At 38.5% G+C, this 17,545-nt stretch overlaps 1 protein-coding gene across 2 annotated transcripts in view; it reads right to left on the bottom strand.

The window, feature by feature from the left end:
- Window positions 1-1,249: 1,249 nt before the first annotated feature.
- The window catches only part of UBE2K (ubiquitin conjugating enzyme E2 K), a 46,645-nt gene continuing 30,349 nt past the window's right edge, over window positions 1,250-17,545 (bottom strand). For both annotated transcript variants that reach the window (XM_027686463.1, XM_027686462.1), the window contains 3 exons: window positions 11,163-11,262; window positions 7,609-7,737; window positions 1,250-7,257 (listed from right to left, as the gene is read on the bottom strand). In XM_027686463.1, coding sequence (XP_027542264.1) covers window positions 7,183-7,257; window positions 7,609-7,737; window positions 11,163-11,252 — 294 coding nt within the window. In that variant the 5' untranslated portion in view covers window positions 11,253-11,262 and the 3' untranslated portion in view covers window positions 1,250-7,182. The remainder of the gene's footprint in view (window positions 7,258-7,608; window positions 7,738-11,162; window positions 11,263-17,545) is intronic.

Below are 17,545 nucleotides of genomic sequence, written 5' to 3'. Positions count from 1 at the left end.
CCTCTAGGAAGTTCATATACAGGATTAATTTCTTGTTTCCTCTTTAACAGTAAAAGCTGTAAATATCAGGTGTTTTCATTCTATTTGAACTGACAGTGTTTTAAACCACTTTCTACACAGATAAATCACACACCACGGTTTTTCGCAGCAAGGTGAAAATGTGATGGCCAGCACATCCAGTAACACCTGGGACCTGCTTTGTGTCCGCTGTTTGCTCTTCAGCCTTATGCTGAGGGAAACATAAAGCTGTGGCCATTACATGATTTCCAGTGCTCGCTCTTTGTTATGGCTGACTGCAGTGTGAAATGGGACCAGCCAGTTCCAGGCCTGTTTTTGAACCAAAATCCATACTGGAGCATAACTGGCTTTTATCTTTTTGGGCTGTAACCAGTAAAATGTTCCTGCTTTAAGAAAGCCACCCTCCTACCCACCTCTGCACCTGGGCAGCAGATAGATGTTTAAAAATGGGGACAGCCAGATTTGCCCTGAAACAGTAACATGGCTGAGCTGCAGGGAAGTTCCCAAACCTCTTAGGATCAGCAGGAGCTTTGACTACTCACTGTCTATCACATTCTTAAACTGCCAGCTGTGAGAAGAGGATTTGGGAAAGATGGAGGAAGGGAAGAAACCAGGGCAGGGAAAGCAAAGCACTCTGGTGCCCTGCACCACACTTGCAAGCAAAGGCAGCTGTACATGGAGGACTTGGGTTGCTAAAGGGTCTGGTGGCTTAGATAACATCAGCATAGAACAGCTTCTCTCCCCCCTTTCCCCCCCAGCACCACCACACTCGTATTGCCTCACCATCCCTGCTGATTACCCTTTATTTTATACGAGGTTGTCACAAACCCACCTAAAGGCTTCATGTATTTCAACACAAAGCAGCCACTAAGTGAAGCAATGTAATTTATTTGACATTATACCAGACACGGGTGCTCCAGATCCAGACTTGACCTTAAAAACAATTTAAAATCCTGGATTTGCTGTATTGGAGGTATCAGTTACCCGCCTGAGAGCCAAATGTGTCAGTATTACAGCCACTGAAACAGAAAAGTAAGTACAGGACGAGTCAAGCTAGCAAGCACCATCAGTCCATTTCAGCTGTGAACTCGCTTCCAGTTTTGGGAGGCTGGAAGAAATGACAAGGCTGTTGAACAACTTCACAAGTATTCCAGTATAAAGCAGCTCTCAGTTACTCATGTCAGTGTCTAACTACAGGAATTAGGAAATATGGGTTTCATTTTTTTTTTTCATTTCTCTGAATTGATGTCAGGCTAAGAGAAGCCCCCACCCACAGGAGAGGGGGGCTGGGGAAGTGCTCCTTCTCCCTCACCCCTCTTAAAAAATGAGGTACCACAATACGACACAGCTCCCGATGACAGTAAATTAAACAAAAAACCCAAACATCATCTTACACCATAAAACTGTGCAGCACTATCCCAGCTGTTAGAGCCTGCCCAAAAACCTGCAAAACCTGCCCAGGGACAAAGACACACCTGAAGATGGGACGTAGATCTGAAACAGAATTATAACCAGCTCCACAGCAAACTCGCTGCTCGTTGCTTCAGCTGCACAGCCACTGTCTTCAAACCGCTTTACTCCATTTAAGAAATGCTGACAAACACCAAAATGAATAGTTTGTGCTGGTAGCAAATCCACAGCCGTGATCTCTACTAGATTCTTCTACAGCTGAACACCAGGGCAGTGTTATTACCCAACAGGCTGTCACCTCCCAGTGCAAGAACCAACTGCAGTTTATATGAGGTACACAGTTTAAAATGCACAAAGATGACATGAACATGAGTGGTGCTGGAAAATCCAAAGAGAAGTTTTTCCTCTGTGAGTTATTGGCTTTGTTCCTTCAGATGCAGCCTTTGAAGGGATACACAAGGTGTTGCAGCTGTACCTGTATTTCCCAGACCATCACAAGAGGCAGTCCTCGCTGAAATAACACACCCTTCCGTTACACAACTTATATTTACACAATTTTCTTCTTCAAAAACTATTAAGATGCACCATGAAAATGATCATCCCTTTCTCTCTTGTTACTGACATGGAGGCAGTAGACCCTGTAATCTCAAAATAATCTAAATTGCCAGAAATAAAATGAAAACTGTTTTCAGGGAAACATGCATTTATTGTTAAGCATTCCCAGTGAAAATCAACATCTTTTAAAATGTGTGTTTATTTTAAAAATTATTTGTGTACAAAAGTGTTTGTGTAGTTTTTATTTTCAAGACAAAAAACACTGATGCTGCATTCCAGCCCCCCTCCCCCCTCCTCTTCTACAGGAAGTCTGATGCTTAGGAAGCAACTTCCTGCAGTATTTATTGGTAAATATATATTTACTAGAAAAGTCAGAATTTAGGATGGAAAAGGTAAGAAAAGCAGGGTTCTTCAGCAGTTGACATCAGCATTCCTATGATGGCAGCCTCCTTCTGACACTGCACAGAGCACCAGCAGTTGCCGCAAATTGCAAACCAGACAAGTACAGCATTTTCACAGTACATTTCCTCGTCTGTCAAGTCATGGACCTGAACTTACATTATTGATGAAGGGCTCAGCACCATGAGCGATCCTGTAGTTATTTTAATGCCTACAAAGCAGGTAACAGCAGAGAAGGAACATCACAGCACAGTACAGGGCAAATGATTCGCAAGAGTTTGTCTAGTGAGAACAAATCTGAAGTCAAGTTGCTGCCAACAGAGCACTGCAGCTGGAATAACCAAGCCAGAAGCCAAATGCGTTGATGGCAGTTGGTCTTGTGAGTCTGATGATGAGTCAGCTGATGACACTAACACCACAAGTGGGAAGAGCAAGCTACATCATTCACAGATAGGTTTGGAACAGATCAGAAAACTAGCAAGAGAGAAGCAACTGCCGCTTTGCCTAGCCCTAGGAGAAAGCTGTGCCTGGAAAACGAGGATGGTACCTATGAAAACGTCTATATGGTCTTCCCAGAAGAGGCCTTAGGCACCCAACAATCATCTTGACTTCCATGCTTTAGTTCTGTGATGCAACAGATGATGACGAAATGCACTTTTGCTATCTCTTGTTGAGCCAAACTGCTCAACAAAACCATACAAAACCAAGCACCTGATGACAAATCAGTGGCCACACTCATCAACTCCATCAACAAACCAGAGCAGGAGAGGACACCTCATCTTCCTGTTGCCTCTGCTCATCAGCAGACACTAAGTAAAACCAACTTTTTCTGCTAAATTATTTAACATTTCCCCCTCTGGGCAAGCCTCCAAGTCTAAGCCAGCTTTTGTTGGTGTTTTGGAAGGAAACAGGACATGCACAGTTAGGTTTCCCCTTGCATTAAAAATGGAACACTTACTCATCACAGTGCATGACCAATGCAGTAAACAAGAAGTCTTGCTTGAGCATGTGTTTTGATTTCCCCCCACTCCCCTTCTCCCTTCCCCGATGACATAAGCAATCCATATACTCTGAAGTGCCTAGTCTGAGTCACAGCTGTTAAGCTTAAATTTGCATAGTTTAAATGTTTCTGTTACCCACACCATCTAATGCAGATTTGGTGTTACAAGGTAAGATTCTTTCTGGCTCTTTAATTCCTCCTTTTAGACAAAACAAAAAAAATCCTATATTCCTTATGTCAGCGTTCCAGTACTAATTTACATGGAAAACAGTTGAATACAGTGATAATTAAAAAAAACCCTAAGACACATTTGTAAGCCAGTAGTACCTAATTACTCGGATAAATACTACCAAACCAATTATAGTCAAAGCCCCATGTACTCTGTGGTAAGCTTTAAAAAAAAAAAAAAAAGTTGGGAGTATGCAGAATAAATAGCACTAACATATCTTTCCAGAAGGGTATGTATCTAAGTTTTTTGTCTTCAAAATGCAACGGTTTGTCATGCTGAGAACACAGCTTGTTCACAGAAGCAACGGGAGGAAGCTGTGAATTTGGCAAGGGGGTGGGATACAGTCAGGGCTTTTGGTACTCATGGGAAAACAGAGCTTTTGGCAACAGGAAAGGGCATTTCTCTACCTCTGAACAGAACTCTACTATGCTCTTGGAGGAACTGGATGAGATAAGATAAACCATTTTGCTGGATGCATGTTAAAATGTTCAGCAGTGAAATCCAATGGACGCTCTGGCAATCCATAAGCGTCATTACCAATATTTTGTTTAGAAAAATGGGGCCATTTAAGCTTCAAAATGACTGTTTCAAGCCATCTTCTGGCACAATAGAGGAAGACAATGGAGGGTTTATCTGTACTGAGAAAGCAACTGTACCCATGTTTCGTGTTCTTGCTTTAAGGAAGTGGTAAATGTGCAGCCCAATTGCACAGCTGGAGAGGACTGCACGGCAACTCCACGTCTGGCAACTCCACGTCCTGTGGACGCACAGGGCCCTGAATATAGTGACGTTCAGTGATACAGACAACAGAACTACCATTTGTATGTACAAACTCACAATGATAAACTGAACACTAAAAGCAAAATTCCTAGGGCTCAGCCCCAGCTGCAGTTAAACTAACCTTGTACAACATTATCCCTATATTCAACTCTGATAATTACCAAGAATACAAAAACATTCCTTATAAAGGAGTCACATGTCAAAATTCAGAGGGACTTCAGACCACAGGTGTCTCCTTTATGCTGGGTCACATTTCTTTCCCAGCTCACTTCTTGAGAAGCTTCCTGCCAGCACCTGAGCTAGCATTAAGCTACCGAGCACATGGATGGAGGGGAAAACCCACAATCCAACATTTATACATAAGGGGGAAGGGAAAGACAAAAGTATTTTGCAGTAGAGAAGAAAATGAGGTAACTCCATGAGAGAAGTAAAACTTAACAGGGCATTCTTTCAGAGGTGACCATACTCACCTAAGAACCATTTCCCCTTTTCTCCCTCTCCCCCTTTCCCCGGCTTCATTCATCCCTTTACATACTGTTGGAAAAACCTGCTGTTCTTAGGAGACTAGTCTTATCAAAAGACAAGTTCAGAAGCCCATAACTGAGAATTTTTATGTCCCCAACAATGATTTCCAAGTTCTTTCTTTTGATAAATAGCAGCGAAGAACAAAGGAAAGTAGTAAGCGATTCATATTTACCACCAGGGTAAAAAAAAAGGTGTTGATGTAATCAAAAAGTTCTTAGCCTGTATAACAGAAAGACAGCAACTTGAGATTAACACAAGTGGCATTTTGCCAGTTTCCTACTGTCCCTGGTTTCCACCTAGCAAACCAGCTGGACAGTAGCAGCTTTTTGTTTAAAAAAAAATAAATAAATACAAGGAAAGTCAAAACAACTCATTTCCTTTGGCATCATTGCAAATGATTTACACTAACTCAAGAAAACTGGTCACTGACTACACCTTAAAAAGCAGTAAGTATAAAGACTAAGCAAATGCATTTAGTATTGCACTGATATGAGTTCAAAGTATTTACTGTCTGTGCCCTATTTTAAGTTTGGACACATCAGACAGAGCAGTACAGGGAACATCCCTGAACTAGCCAGGTCTCTACAGCTCTGTTTTCTGGTTCTGTTCCCCTACCACTATGCTCCAGGTATTTAACAGATACCATAATGTTCCTGATTTCCTCTAGTATGAGTTATAAACAGACTATGAAGTGTGAAACTATTTCAACTTGAACTTCATAGCTCTAGAAAAAACCCGAAACGGGCATATATTTCCCCACCCCATTAGTCCACAGTTTAGGAGAAAAAAACCCCAGCAAAACAAAACAGTCATAGAAAAGATGACTTATACAGTACTCCATTATCCACAATCCCTATTCTCTAGTCTCAGGATTTCTCTGAACTTCCTTGTCAGATATATTCTCAAAAGTTAGCATCATATTCACAAAGACATTACAGCTCTCTTTAAATAGATGTACTAGTGTTTGAAGTTGCAAAACTAATAATTTTCAAGCTTTTGCACTCAGGATGAAATGTCATTTTAATACAAATAAAAAGACTGACTGTATGTACAAGCCAAGGAAAGATTTCAGTTCTCGTTTATCAGAAACATCAATCCAAAAGAAAGCTAAATTGAGAACACACTTCTACTTCTATGAGCATTTGAAGTATGTACAGTAAAAACACCACCACAGCCTCCATGTGTTAACCAGAGAAAAATGCAAGCAAGGATGAATTTTAAAGTACCTAGTAAGCAATCCTTAAATTGAAGCCCAAAATAAAGCTAGAAAACTGCTGCAAAAAACAGCTGATTGCATCATATCAAGTACTCAAAAAAATTTTTTTTCCTTCTCAGTATGCTGGAGAATCAGCTTTGTCCCCCTTCAAACACCATGAAATCATATTATCCAGCAGGTACTGAAGAACACTTTACAGCTATTTAAGACCAAAAAAAAGGAAATGAAACCAGCTCCATGTTTCTGTGCTGTATCGAGGCATACTCCTTCCATGATTGTGTAGAAAACATGATGGATGAAAATCATTACTGATAATTCAAAATATATATTTTTAAAGGGGAGCCTAGACTACTGTAATGGCACACATAATACCTATAGATGATGAAACATAATCAACAGTATGATGTAAGGGAGAGGAGAATCAGGTTTCCCAATTAATAAGCTAGAAAGAAAATGGTTCTGAGTAGCTCACCATTTGGAACTTTGGGTAAGTCTTGAAAGTCTGTCAGGAAAAAAGTTACAAAAGCAAACGAGTATTTCCATGGTGCTCTCTTCAGCAACCCTACCTAATATGTCTATTAAGTACAAGCATGCAAATATAGGTCAATCCACAGGCACATAGGATCCATGTTAAAAACAGTAAGATAACTGTGATGAGTGGCACCAACAATTTTGATGACTAACACTCAAAAATGTTGCTTTCTGAATTACTAAATCAAAATCCTGAAGCAAGTTCCTGCTAGTCTTCGTCACACTGCTAAACACTAAAGTAGGCATGTTTTTCCCCATTATCTTAGCTGAGCTCAAAGAATTTTTACAATATTTAGTAAGAAAAAAAATTAAAGTATTTCCCCTTTTTAAATTTACACAGACGTTTAATTAGCTTTATTTACAGAGCGCTTTTTTCAGTCTCCAATAGTGCCTAGATAGCATCATCAGGCAAGAGTGCCAGTTTTGAAAGAGAATCTATATAGAATCCTAGGATAACAGATGGTGATGCTCCTCCAGAAGGGGCAAGCTGGACTACAGAAGCAGCTCTCTCTATATGGCTCAGTTACTCAGGAGTAATTCTGTTGCAGTCTCTACATCCCATGATTTTGAAGACAAGGCCACTATTACTGCATTCTGCAATGAGAAAACAAAAGCAATAATATTTTCAGTGTGTGAACCTGCAGCTCTGAGAAGTGGAATGAAAAGTTCACAGATTATTCAGAACATGTTAGTTTACCATTTATTAAATTCCAACAAATAATTTATAGAAAAATTGTTTCAAAAAGGCAGGGGTAGCTCACAAGATTCATCAGTAATGTAGTATTTTACTCCAATTCTTAAAAATAAGTAGCAAAACAGAATGATTAGACCTACAAAAGGTCACAGAAGTAGCAAATCTACTTTAGTATACTGATTACTCTCTGCATTTATACACATATACTTGCCCTGCCCCTACTGAAAAATATTGAAGTTATATATACTTACCCTATCAAAGCCCATAGCACAAAGGTTTTCTATTTTTTTGGTGTATTCTGGACTAGAAACTGGTGCTCCAGCATACACATGTGCCCAAAGTCGAGCTGTCTGTTTAAACATTTCTGGGTTTTGTTTGTACTACACAAAAGAGAGAGGAGGAGAAGGGAAAAGTTAAATCAACTCAGCAATCCAACCAAACAGCAGGATGATATGGAAGACTACAATACATCATTCTTCCTACAATATCTTCAACAGCGTTTCATACTGATCATGTTGCTATTTTCCAAATAAATTTAGAGGTGAGGATTACACGAGTAAATCTATCCAAGCATTTGATATAATGAGTTTGCCTCCAGGTTAAATGATGCACTATGGGTATTTCATGTGTACAAGTAGGTACTGCTCTCAATTGCAGTGATCAAAAGTAAAGGATCTATATTTCGCACAGCTACTGAAAATTTATAATCAGTGTGGCAGAGCACAAATTATCCCTGTGTTAACAATCTCCAGAACACGGGTACTGCATACTACTCTAATGCATTTCTCTAATCACTTAAAAATATATCTGACTTTATGCACTGAAAGTAGATCTGCGGTTTTTAGTCAGGACTAACATTCTACTACCAGGCTTCTTCCCAAGAATAAGGATACTGATCACACGGGTGACAAAAGAAAGGCTGAAAAACAGGCGAGCAAAAACAGGGAGCTACAACTCTTCAGGCAAGCTACTATTTACCAGAAAAAAACCCATGCCAGTGTGTAAGTATGTTATTTTGCACCGATCTTGCGACTAACAAGTTTCCTAACAAACAACTCAATGGACTATATCGCAGAGAACTTTCTCCATGTGCCAAGAACCCAAAAGCCAAGAAAGTGGGTCATCTGTCACAAATTGTACTCAGAAAAGTTAAATGAGTTTCCCATTTTAGCAACCTTTGTATGCAATATCCAGTTTTTTGTCTTAAAAAAACTCTTCCTTTAAATCAGCACTTCAGCCCCACCTTTAGATATTTAATATATTTTAGCACTAAATAATAAGACAAGATAATAGGAAGTATATTCTTCAAGTATTTAGATATCCGCATTTTAAGGACAGAAACATGGCTGACTATAATGCTTAAATATTTCATTCATATATGAAAAAGCCTTTAAATCTATAAAGCACAGTCAAATGCTGTGCATTTCCTTTTGCCCCTCCTACAAAAACACACCAACTACACCACTTTGTGTGCCTTGCACACCTCCCTCTAGTGCTGATCCACATGATGTAATTTGTATATTTACTATCTGGTTATTAATGGCATTAAAACAAACATGGGAGGCAGTCTGTTGTTGGAAATAACTCACTATTATAAATACAGTGGTCAGGAATAAATTTCTTTTGTTGAAATGACTAGAAAAGAGGAAGGATTAAGTTTGGCATCAGTAGCATCCTGAAGTACTATATTTTTCTGCTCTTAAGGGATCTTCCCCCAATTAATTTTTTAAAAAATATTTTTGAGAACACTGCCAAACCTAGAAAGCAACTAGCTGAAGTGCAAAGGATTAGTCATAACTGCATTTTATTCAGAACTAGCTTTCAGTGTGCTATTAATAGAATTCCTTTACTTAGGTATCTATAAATAATCTAGCTTCTCACTGAATTGAGAAAAGCCTAAAGGCAACTTTTCCTGATGTCTCTCTATCAGGAATCTGAGGCAGTTAATGTTGCTGTACTGAAAAAAACCAGCAGCTAGTTGAGGTAGTTTTGACACCAGGCAGCTGGTGTCTGAAAATGCTGCTGTTATTCAAGCAGTTCTTCCTGGGATTCAGCTCAAGAGCTTGCAGGACACTGCCATTTACCTGGACAACACATAGTTTAGTAAATTAACTTAAGAGGTGTAGAGGATAATTAATTCCTTGTGAATTTTTGTTTTGGAAAAAAAAGCAATCAACCTCAAAGTAAGAGACCCCAACACCAAATAAAACACATGAAGGAAGTGGGAGTTTACCACCACACCTCTCAAAACCATTATAATCACTTTCTACTTACATACACATGCCTCTAACTCAAGGCCAAACCCCAATGTAGTTTTCATGCAGGTATTTGCAGGAACAGGATAAAATGAATTCTCCCCACATCAGCCATGCCAGAGTCCCACTGGACACATCCCCACAAGCAGCTGAGGGGCAGGAAAATTGCTCTTTGGAATCTACGAAGTTTCATGAAGGTTTTTGCCTGAGAAAATACTCTTTCCAGCTCAAGTGCTTTTACAAGACTGTTATGATTCCCGCACAAAAGTCTACCATCAGGGCCAGAACAGGAAACACTATTTTTGTTCTTTGTAAAAAAGGAAAAAGTGGTTTTGTTTAATGAAGAGAGAGTGTGACAGCAAGGGCACACATCTGGCAAGAAAAGCCAGCACAGGGACACGCGTGGTAGCCTTGCTGGCCTTGGCAACACTTCTCCCTGGGCAGAGTAATTCAGTCTGACAGAACTATTCAGGGACATTTGATGAGAGCAGCCTTACTGCAGAACCACACAAGTAAGGCTTCTGTACTTACTACTGAGCATAATGCTAGCAAACAACTCTCCCCCACCCAGCAGCACAGTGGGCTACCTCCGATCTCCATTTTTCCCTTCAAACCCTGACAGATTTGAAAAACTGCTTATTTTACAGGGAAAGAGTGCACACTTTGTCACCCTATCCTGAGGGGTCCTGACTTACAAAAGACATAGGTGAGATAGAAGGTTCTCCCAGCATCACCTTGCTTTGTTCCTCAGTTCCTGAAATACACCCTTACTACCAGTGAGTGGGGAAGCCAGGCTGCCTCTCTCTCCCCATAGTAAAAAGGAAATCACACACGCACTAGGGACTCTGTTGAGCATTGTCAGACTATGAAGCTATGGAATGACTTTCTGTCTTTCACCTACACTTTAAATAGAATCATGTCAGTCCTGGTATGGCATAAGATCCAACTGACATTTTATTTATTTGTATTACAAGTTATCGCTACTGACTGAAAAGTAACAAATTTTATTGATTATAGAATTTTACTGATACCAATCCAACCAGTGATTAAAACATTGTCCCAAGTTACCCCAAGTCACTATTCATAAAATTTTGACATTAAAAAATACAGTGCTCAACAATATTCATATTAATCTGGAAGAGGAGCTACATACCAAGTCAAATCCAATGAACACCATCAAGTTAAAAACTCATTTTAAACCAACATAGTATTGCTTTTGTTATACTAGAAGTGTTAGATTTTAAAAGGCAAGTTATCCTGGCATTCATTTTACTATGCTGTTATCTCCTGACATTTCTCACAAGGTGATATAAATAAGGGACAAAACTAACAAAATAAAACTCCTGACACTGTAAAGTAACCACTACTTACTCTGGAGTTTAAAGAGTAAAGAGCACAAAACACTGTAGCAATAGCAATTCACACTTACTATATGGTTATTTTCCAATAAATTGTTTCAAATCTTTATCTCCCATAAGGTTTGGGACCTAACCTGAGTCAGCAAAGGTTTATAGAAATGTCACAAAATTACGGTCAACTGATTATCTTACCTGGTTTGCCACTACTGCATCTTGTGGATCATCTGGTTCTGCAGCTGCCAACAATGCTTGCAGTGATAACAACACTGTTCTTAGAGTCATTGCCGCCGCCCTAAAATTGAAAATTTAAAAAATATTTTACCAAATCATATGCCTGCACTCACCTGTACTAGTATCATAGAAGATATGAGTTCATGTACAGCTCGTAAGTCCAAGAATGATAATTTTCAACTGCTGCAGCTTATAGTTATTAGAACACCGTTCTATGTATGTTTAAATAGGGTTTTAAATGTGAACTTTCCTATTAACAGTGCTTTCTTGAGTTTCTGGAAAGCACGGTCCTTGACCTACACATTTTGCCATGCCCACTTAACGTAATTAATTTCATCTGAGAAACAAATCCCAGCACCAGAACAGCCTGTGCCGTGCTCCCCCGCTGCCGGTACCCGCACCTCACTCATGGTGCGGGGCTGAGCCGGCAGCCCGGGATGCTCCCTCTGCCGGCACTCCTCGCGCAGGAGCAGTGACCTACATTTTAAATACTTGCAACGGGTAAGGAATTCTATGCATTAGAGCTCTTTTGCATTGCACCAGTTTTAACGTGACATTTTTCAATAAAATTTAACAATTTACACAGTTAATTACTACTACAATAATAAAAAGGTTAGGCTATTACAGAACATGCAATTCAAAATACTCCCTTGGCTTCCTCTCATTACAACCTGACATGACTGTCGGAAGCAGGAAAATATTGTGTAGCCATAATGGTGCTGTAAAGTCACTCTCTGCCCTGTGAAAGAACCCTGTTGGAGGCAGCATAGTTCTAGAGTCAGAACTTCTAAGATTTTAGGTTGTCATAATTTACTTTGATCTCCAAGTCTATTTAGAATAAGAGACTTTGGTAATTTAGTAAGGGGAAACCAAGTTTGATCACAGAAGTCAATAAACCCTCAAAAGTAATCATATGAAATTATTACATGCTGTAAGTCTGGAAAGTTTTAACATTTATACAATTAATTAGATTTTGATTATGAATACCATCTCTGATCTACCATTTCAGCTGGCATACACTGGAAACCAAATAAGCACCCCACAAAACTGTGAAACTGTATTTCAGCTGATCTGAAGAGTTAACTAGACTCTTAATTGTGGTGGCGAAGGCACAGACAGATGTTCAAACCAACAGACGAAACTGCTTACTCTGCTTAAAAACTAGTAGCAAGGTGAGTAGGGAAAATGTGACATCTTAGATTTGAGCAAAGTGGTTATGGCACGTGAATGCCAGAGGAAAGTTGTGAAACAAAAGCATCCAATTTCTTACAGACAAACTTAAATTTCTGATCAACAGAAAACAGTTTCTTCTTTTCAGAAGACTGAAAGTAAATGTAGAGAATCTGTTAGAGTAGGTGGGGGACAGTTTGACATGACAGTCCAGCTACAAAGAAAAACAGTGTGCAAGTCTATTTCCAGGCTCAGGTTTCAGAAACTTATGTATTTTCCAGTACTGAAACACTGTATTGAGATACTCTAGGAGCACATATTGATACACAGAGAATAGATGCTGGTAAAATGTCAGAAGTACATTTGTGACACTCGAATATTTTGTTCCTAGATGCTTACATTAACAGCTTTCTTACTATGTCACTAACCATTCAAACATGGCATTCTTCCCCAATTGTTTCTAATTCTATAAGATTTTTCCCAATAACTTATTTTTTAGCTAGATAATTATCTCTGAGCTTTCACAGTGCAGTATTCTACATCAAAACACAACTGAGAAACATCCCAAATGATAGATTTTAATTAGCACATACTGTCTCATTCCAACTGCCATATCAGCTTGAAGTCCCTCAAGCTGAATTTTGTAGACTTAAATCTTTAAAATACTCTGATGCTTTTAGATCTAAATTCTGACAAATCACAAAACCTTCACAACATATAATTCTCCTTTTCCAAATCTATTCCTTAGTAACTAAACTCTTTTTTTCCTCAGAATTTCGGATTCCCTTCCAGTTAAATTTAAGTATTTCAGGTTCCAGGATGAGTGATTCCTCCAAGCCAAACAATGTTTCTTTAAATCAGAAACAAAGCTGGGAATTAACTGGTAAGATTATATTTAATCAGTTAAAGAACACCAAGTTACCGAAACATGTCCTCAGTAGCATGAGCCTAGGTAATCTAGAGTACAAACCGTGTCGTTTGTCCACATCTAAATCACATACACAAAAACCTCAGTGAAAGAACAGAGAAATATTTTTGCTTTACATGCACCTATGCTATTTTACTCTTCTAATTTTCTGTGGTTTGTGATCTCTACTAGTTTATACTATCTTGAAATTGATCCATTTAATGTATGCATTCACAACATAATTCACAGTCTTATCTGCTCCTATTAATGTAATGCAACATGTTTACTATTCTGGCCTTCAAGTGCCACTAAGTCTTTCAAGTCTTACTGTGCTCAAATGCATTTAACCATTTTTATTTTTATACAGTGAATTTCAGGAACTATCACATCCACCACACACGCTATAAAACCTAAAGTCTTTTTCCCAGGTAAGTAATTTTATTATGCTATTTAGTGTGGTTTTAAAGACAGACTTAACATGAAATATCTATCGACCGTAACTAGTATTGTAGTTACTTTCTCCAAATAAAATTTTCCTTTGCAGAAATCCTTCTACTTTAGAGACATCTGAAAATGTAGAGAAAATGACATAAAAAAGGTTGCAGCCTCTTGTGCCACTTTTACATGCAAATGACTTTCATTTATTTTCCAGGAGTTCAAAATATACTCTGGGGAGCAGGTGGCATCACTAAGAACCAAAAGTGCCACGGACACCCAGAATACAAGTTCTGAGCTGGCTCCAGCTGTCTCTGGCTTTTAAGACTGCCAGGCCTTTCCAGTCTCTGTTCATCTGCTATGCTTGTAGAGTTTTATACAAAGCATACTAGGACTTGATCTGACATTCCAATTTCAAAATAAGTAATAAAAATAAACAACTTGTTCAGTTGGATACACAGATGGCTATAGGTTCAGAGAACTCAAACTTTAAAATAGTAAGTTTCAGACAAGACTGGTTGAGCTACACATGTAAAAAGGTTTAAAAATGTAGTTTACAACTTATTTTCAAGCCTCACGTTTCAAAACAGCTTTCACATCTCACACATAATAAGACAGTCTTCATTGGAAACAAACGTTGAAAGAAGAAGTGTTCTTAAATCATACAAGAAAACCTGTTACAGCTTCAGTTGCTCTTTGTATTTAACAAAAAAAGAAATTAAAACTTGTCATTAACGGTCAAGAAACGCTGATATATTTCATGTAACTACCATATAACCATCTAAAATCTTTTACCTTTAGGACACCAATTAGGTTTCCTGATCAAAGAAAGAAAAAAGGTTTGTTATTTTCTACATAGCTTAGTCTTAATTTTTCAGACATAAATTAACATTCCCAGAAGGAACTGAAGGGACAGCTAAAAATAGATATATATTCTTAAAAAGCTCTTCTTCCTTCCCATTACCTTCTTTTGGGCGAATTCAGTGAATGGAGATGACTGCCCAGAACTATATTTACAGACACTAACTAGTAAGGCAGGACCTTTTTCTGATCAGCAAAAAGCAAAAACAATTTCCATCATTAGTTCTGAAGGAAAATCTATGCTGATAGGCACAAAACTAAAGAACCCAATACACACACACACACAGAGCCCCCACCTGACATCTTCACAAGCTAGAGAAGAATGTTCAGGGGGGAAAAAAAGCTGTGTTCCCTTAAAACAAACTTCCAGTGGAAAGATGCAGGTCCTCTGAATTTTCCAATGCACCTCAAAGATTTATTTATCCAGAACAGAACCCTGAAAAAAAATTAGGTATTTCCAACTCTTCTTATATTTGAAGTTTACTTCCGGGTGTAGATTTATGTGCAACATCTCACAGAGTTCAAGCAATTCCCTTTGGTAACAAGCTAACTGCAAGCTTGGGTATTAGGTTTTTTCTCTCCTCCTTGCCAAGGGCAAGGTTTTGTATTGCTCCTGACAGACTTCTGTCTGTTCTGTTCTTAACTGGAGCCTCACGAGTTTCTTGGAAAATGTATTTCAATGCTTCACCATGCTTGATATTCTGCACACTGAGATGGCATTCCAACCTTTCACTGTACATCATATTTGCTTATACCAACATTCATGTTATTTTACTCTGGATTTTACCTATGGTTCCCATCTTTCCTGTACTACAACTCTCTAAGCGAGTACACTACTGCAATGGAAGTCTAATCAATCATCAATAACAAGTAGCCACCTCGTATCATGAGTTTTATAGGTAAAGCCTCCTATTCACCCTGCATGTGAAATTACATTGCCTTTGTGCCATGACATTACTGGCTCCTGTTTTCTCCTAAAAGTTACAATAATCCTTGACTCCCGCTCCCATTCCAAAATGTTGCTTAGCTACTATGAGAGTTTGCAGATTTGCTATCTACAAAATCGAAGGAAACGCCAGTATCATCTACTAGGGAGCTGCAGAGAGCTCAGCACAGAGGAGCACTGTCCCTCACTTCAAACTGAAAGCCTCAACTCTGGACATCCAAACCAAAAGCCAGGCTTTCTACTGGCACCGCATTTGCTAAACTGGAAGTGAAACCTGAAGTGAATCAGAACAAAGAAAGCTGATATATATTTTATTCACTTACAGATTTTTCCTCTTTTTTTAGGTAATATCTGAGGGCATTTCCATTAAAAAAAGCACCCCTAGTTTGGATGAATATAGTGATAACATTAGGAGGCACAGCAAGCCAGCTGTGCCCAGCATGCCCGAGGAAAGAAATCTCTTACCTTTCGATGAGCTGAGAGAGTCCTAAGAGGATTATGAAACACTAGCAGGTTTTACTTTTCTTCTTCATTTTTAAAGGCTAAGTAATTTTCCATTTAGGAAGTTTTTACTTATGTTCTTTACATTCCTCTCTGGAAACAGTCTCTCTCATGACTCTGAGAGGTAACCCAGTAGAATAACAGGAACAGCTGCAGCCAGCAGATTGCTGCTCTACTCCATCAACCAAGCTACAAGGAACAATTTTTTTCTAAATAATCTGCAGTATTTATTCCATTTGTGAAATAACTAAGCTTGTTAATCCAGGAGAAAATCTCTGGGACCTTGTACCGAGGGCTTATGGAATCTGGAAGGAAATGAATAAGGCCTTTGGGTGGAAGCCCATTGCATAGTCACTATTTACAGGATAAATACAAGACTGGACACCCATTGGAGAAAATAAAAAAAGAGAATAACAGAATAGCTCTGACATAGCAGAGAGGGGAAAGACAGCTTGCTTGCTGAAGAGTTCCCTCAAACAATGCTAATATTTGCATTTTTCTCAAAGCTTTGAGGAGGTTCAGTGTTCCTCAAACACCCTGAACAAAACCTAGAAGTTTCCGATGCCCAGGAAGATAATTACTACAATCTGGTTGCTGTTTATTTTTCTGTTAAAATTGTATTACCTCTTATAATGATTTCTGCATCTCAACTAAAACTGAAGGGTGAATCCTCCATTATGGCCACTATGAAAAAAATCTTCTTATTATTAATTTTTATTTTGACTGTCAAAACCACAAAAGCCAAGAGTTTTTTTGCAGCCATACACGCAGCCACAACACATTCACTTAATAACCACTGCTCAAGAGATTTATGCACAACAGCTTTCAAGTAATTTAGTTCTCAGGTTTCAATGAATAGTATTAGATATGTTGTATATTTAAGAATAAAACTTTGAGACAGAGTACTAGCCTGGAAGATAGATACAGGCCACAGTAAATGAAACTGAATAACAAAAATTATGTCGGATAAGCATAAACAGTATTCCTTCTACAAAATCACAGCCTTATTTTAATTCTACCAGCAAAGAGTAGATGTAGTAGCTGCTTTGCAAACAAACTGGCCTAACAGGTACTTAAAAATCTAAACATGATGAAAATCCACAGCTGCAAAGAATTTCGGCATCAAGCATACAATGCGGAGAACAAATTTCATTAAACTCATTAAAAATAATTTAAAGACATTACTTTGCAAACTGATAAAACCTCCTGCCAATATACAGAATATCATTTCCATTATGCTCATTAGAACACAAAATAATTATCATGGGACGGGTGAGTAGGGAAGAAACTTTTTTTAAATGACAGAAAAACATTAAAATCTTTGTATTTATATTCAGCATCTATAAATGAATATTTTATCAGCTTATTATCTCTTTCAGTAATTTGGCCCATAAGCCAAAACTCTCCAGTCATTTAACAGCCACTGACCTCACTGAAAAACAGATATGCACCGGAATTTGAGACTTACATTTAAACACAGCAACAAGGGGACTATTATTTAGTTAAAAGTATTACAAATCAATG

Source organism: Neopelma chrysocephalum, unplaced genomic scaffold (assembly GCF_003984885.1).
Source record: "Neopelma chrysocephalum unplaced genomic scaffold, ASM398488v2 Primary Assembly neopelma1_71, whole genome shotgun sequence".
Taxonomy (NCBI): domain Eukaryota; kingdom Metazoa; phylum Chordata; class Aves; order Passeriformes; family Pipridae; genus Neopelma; species Neopelma chrysocephalum.
Note: the sequence above shows the minus strand (reverse complement) of the source record. Positions and strands in the feature narration are given on the sequence as shown.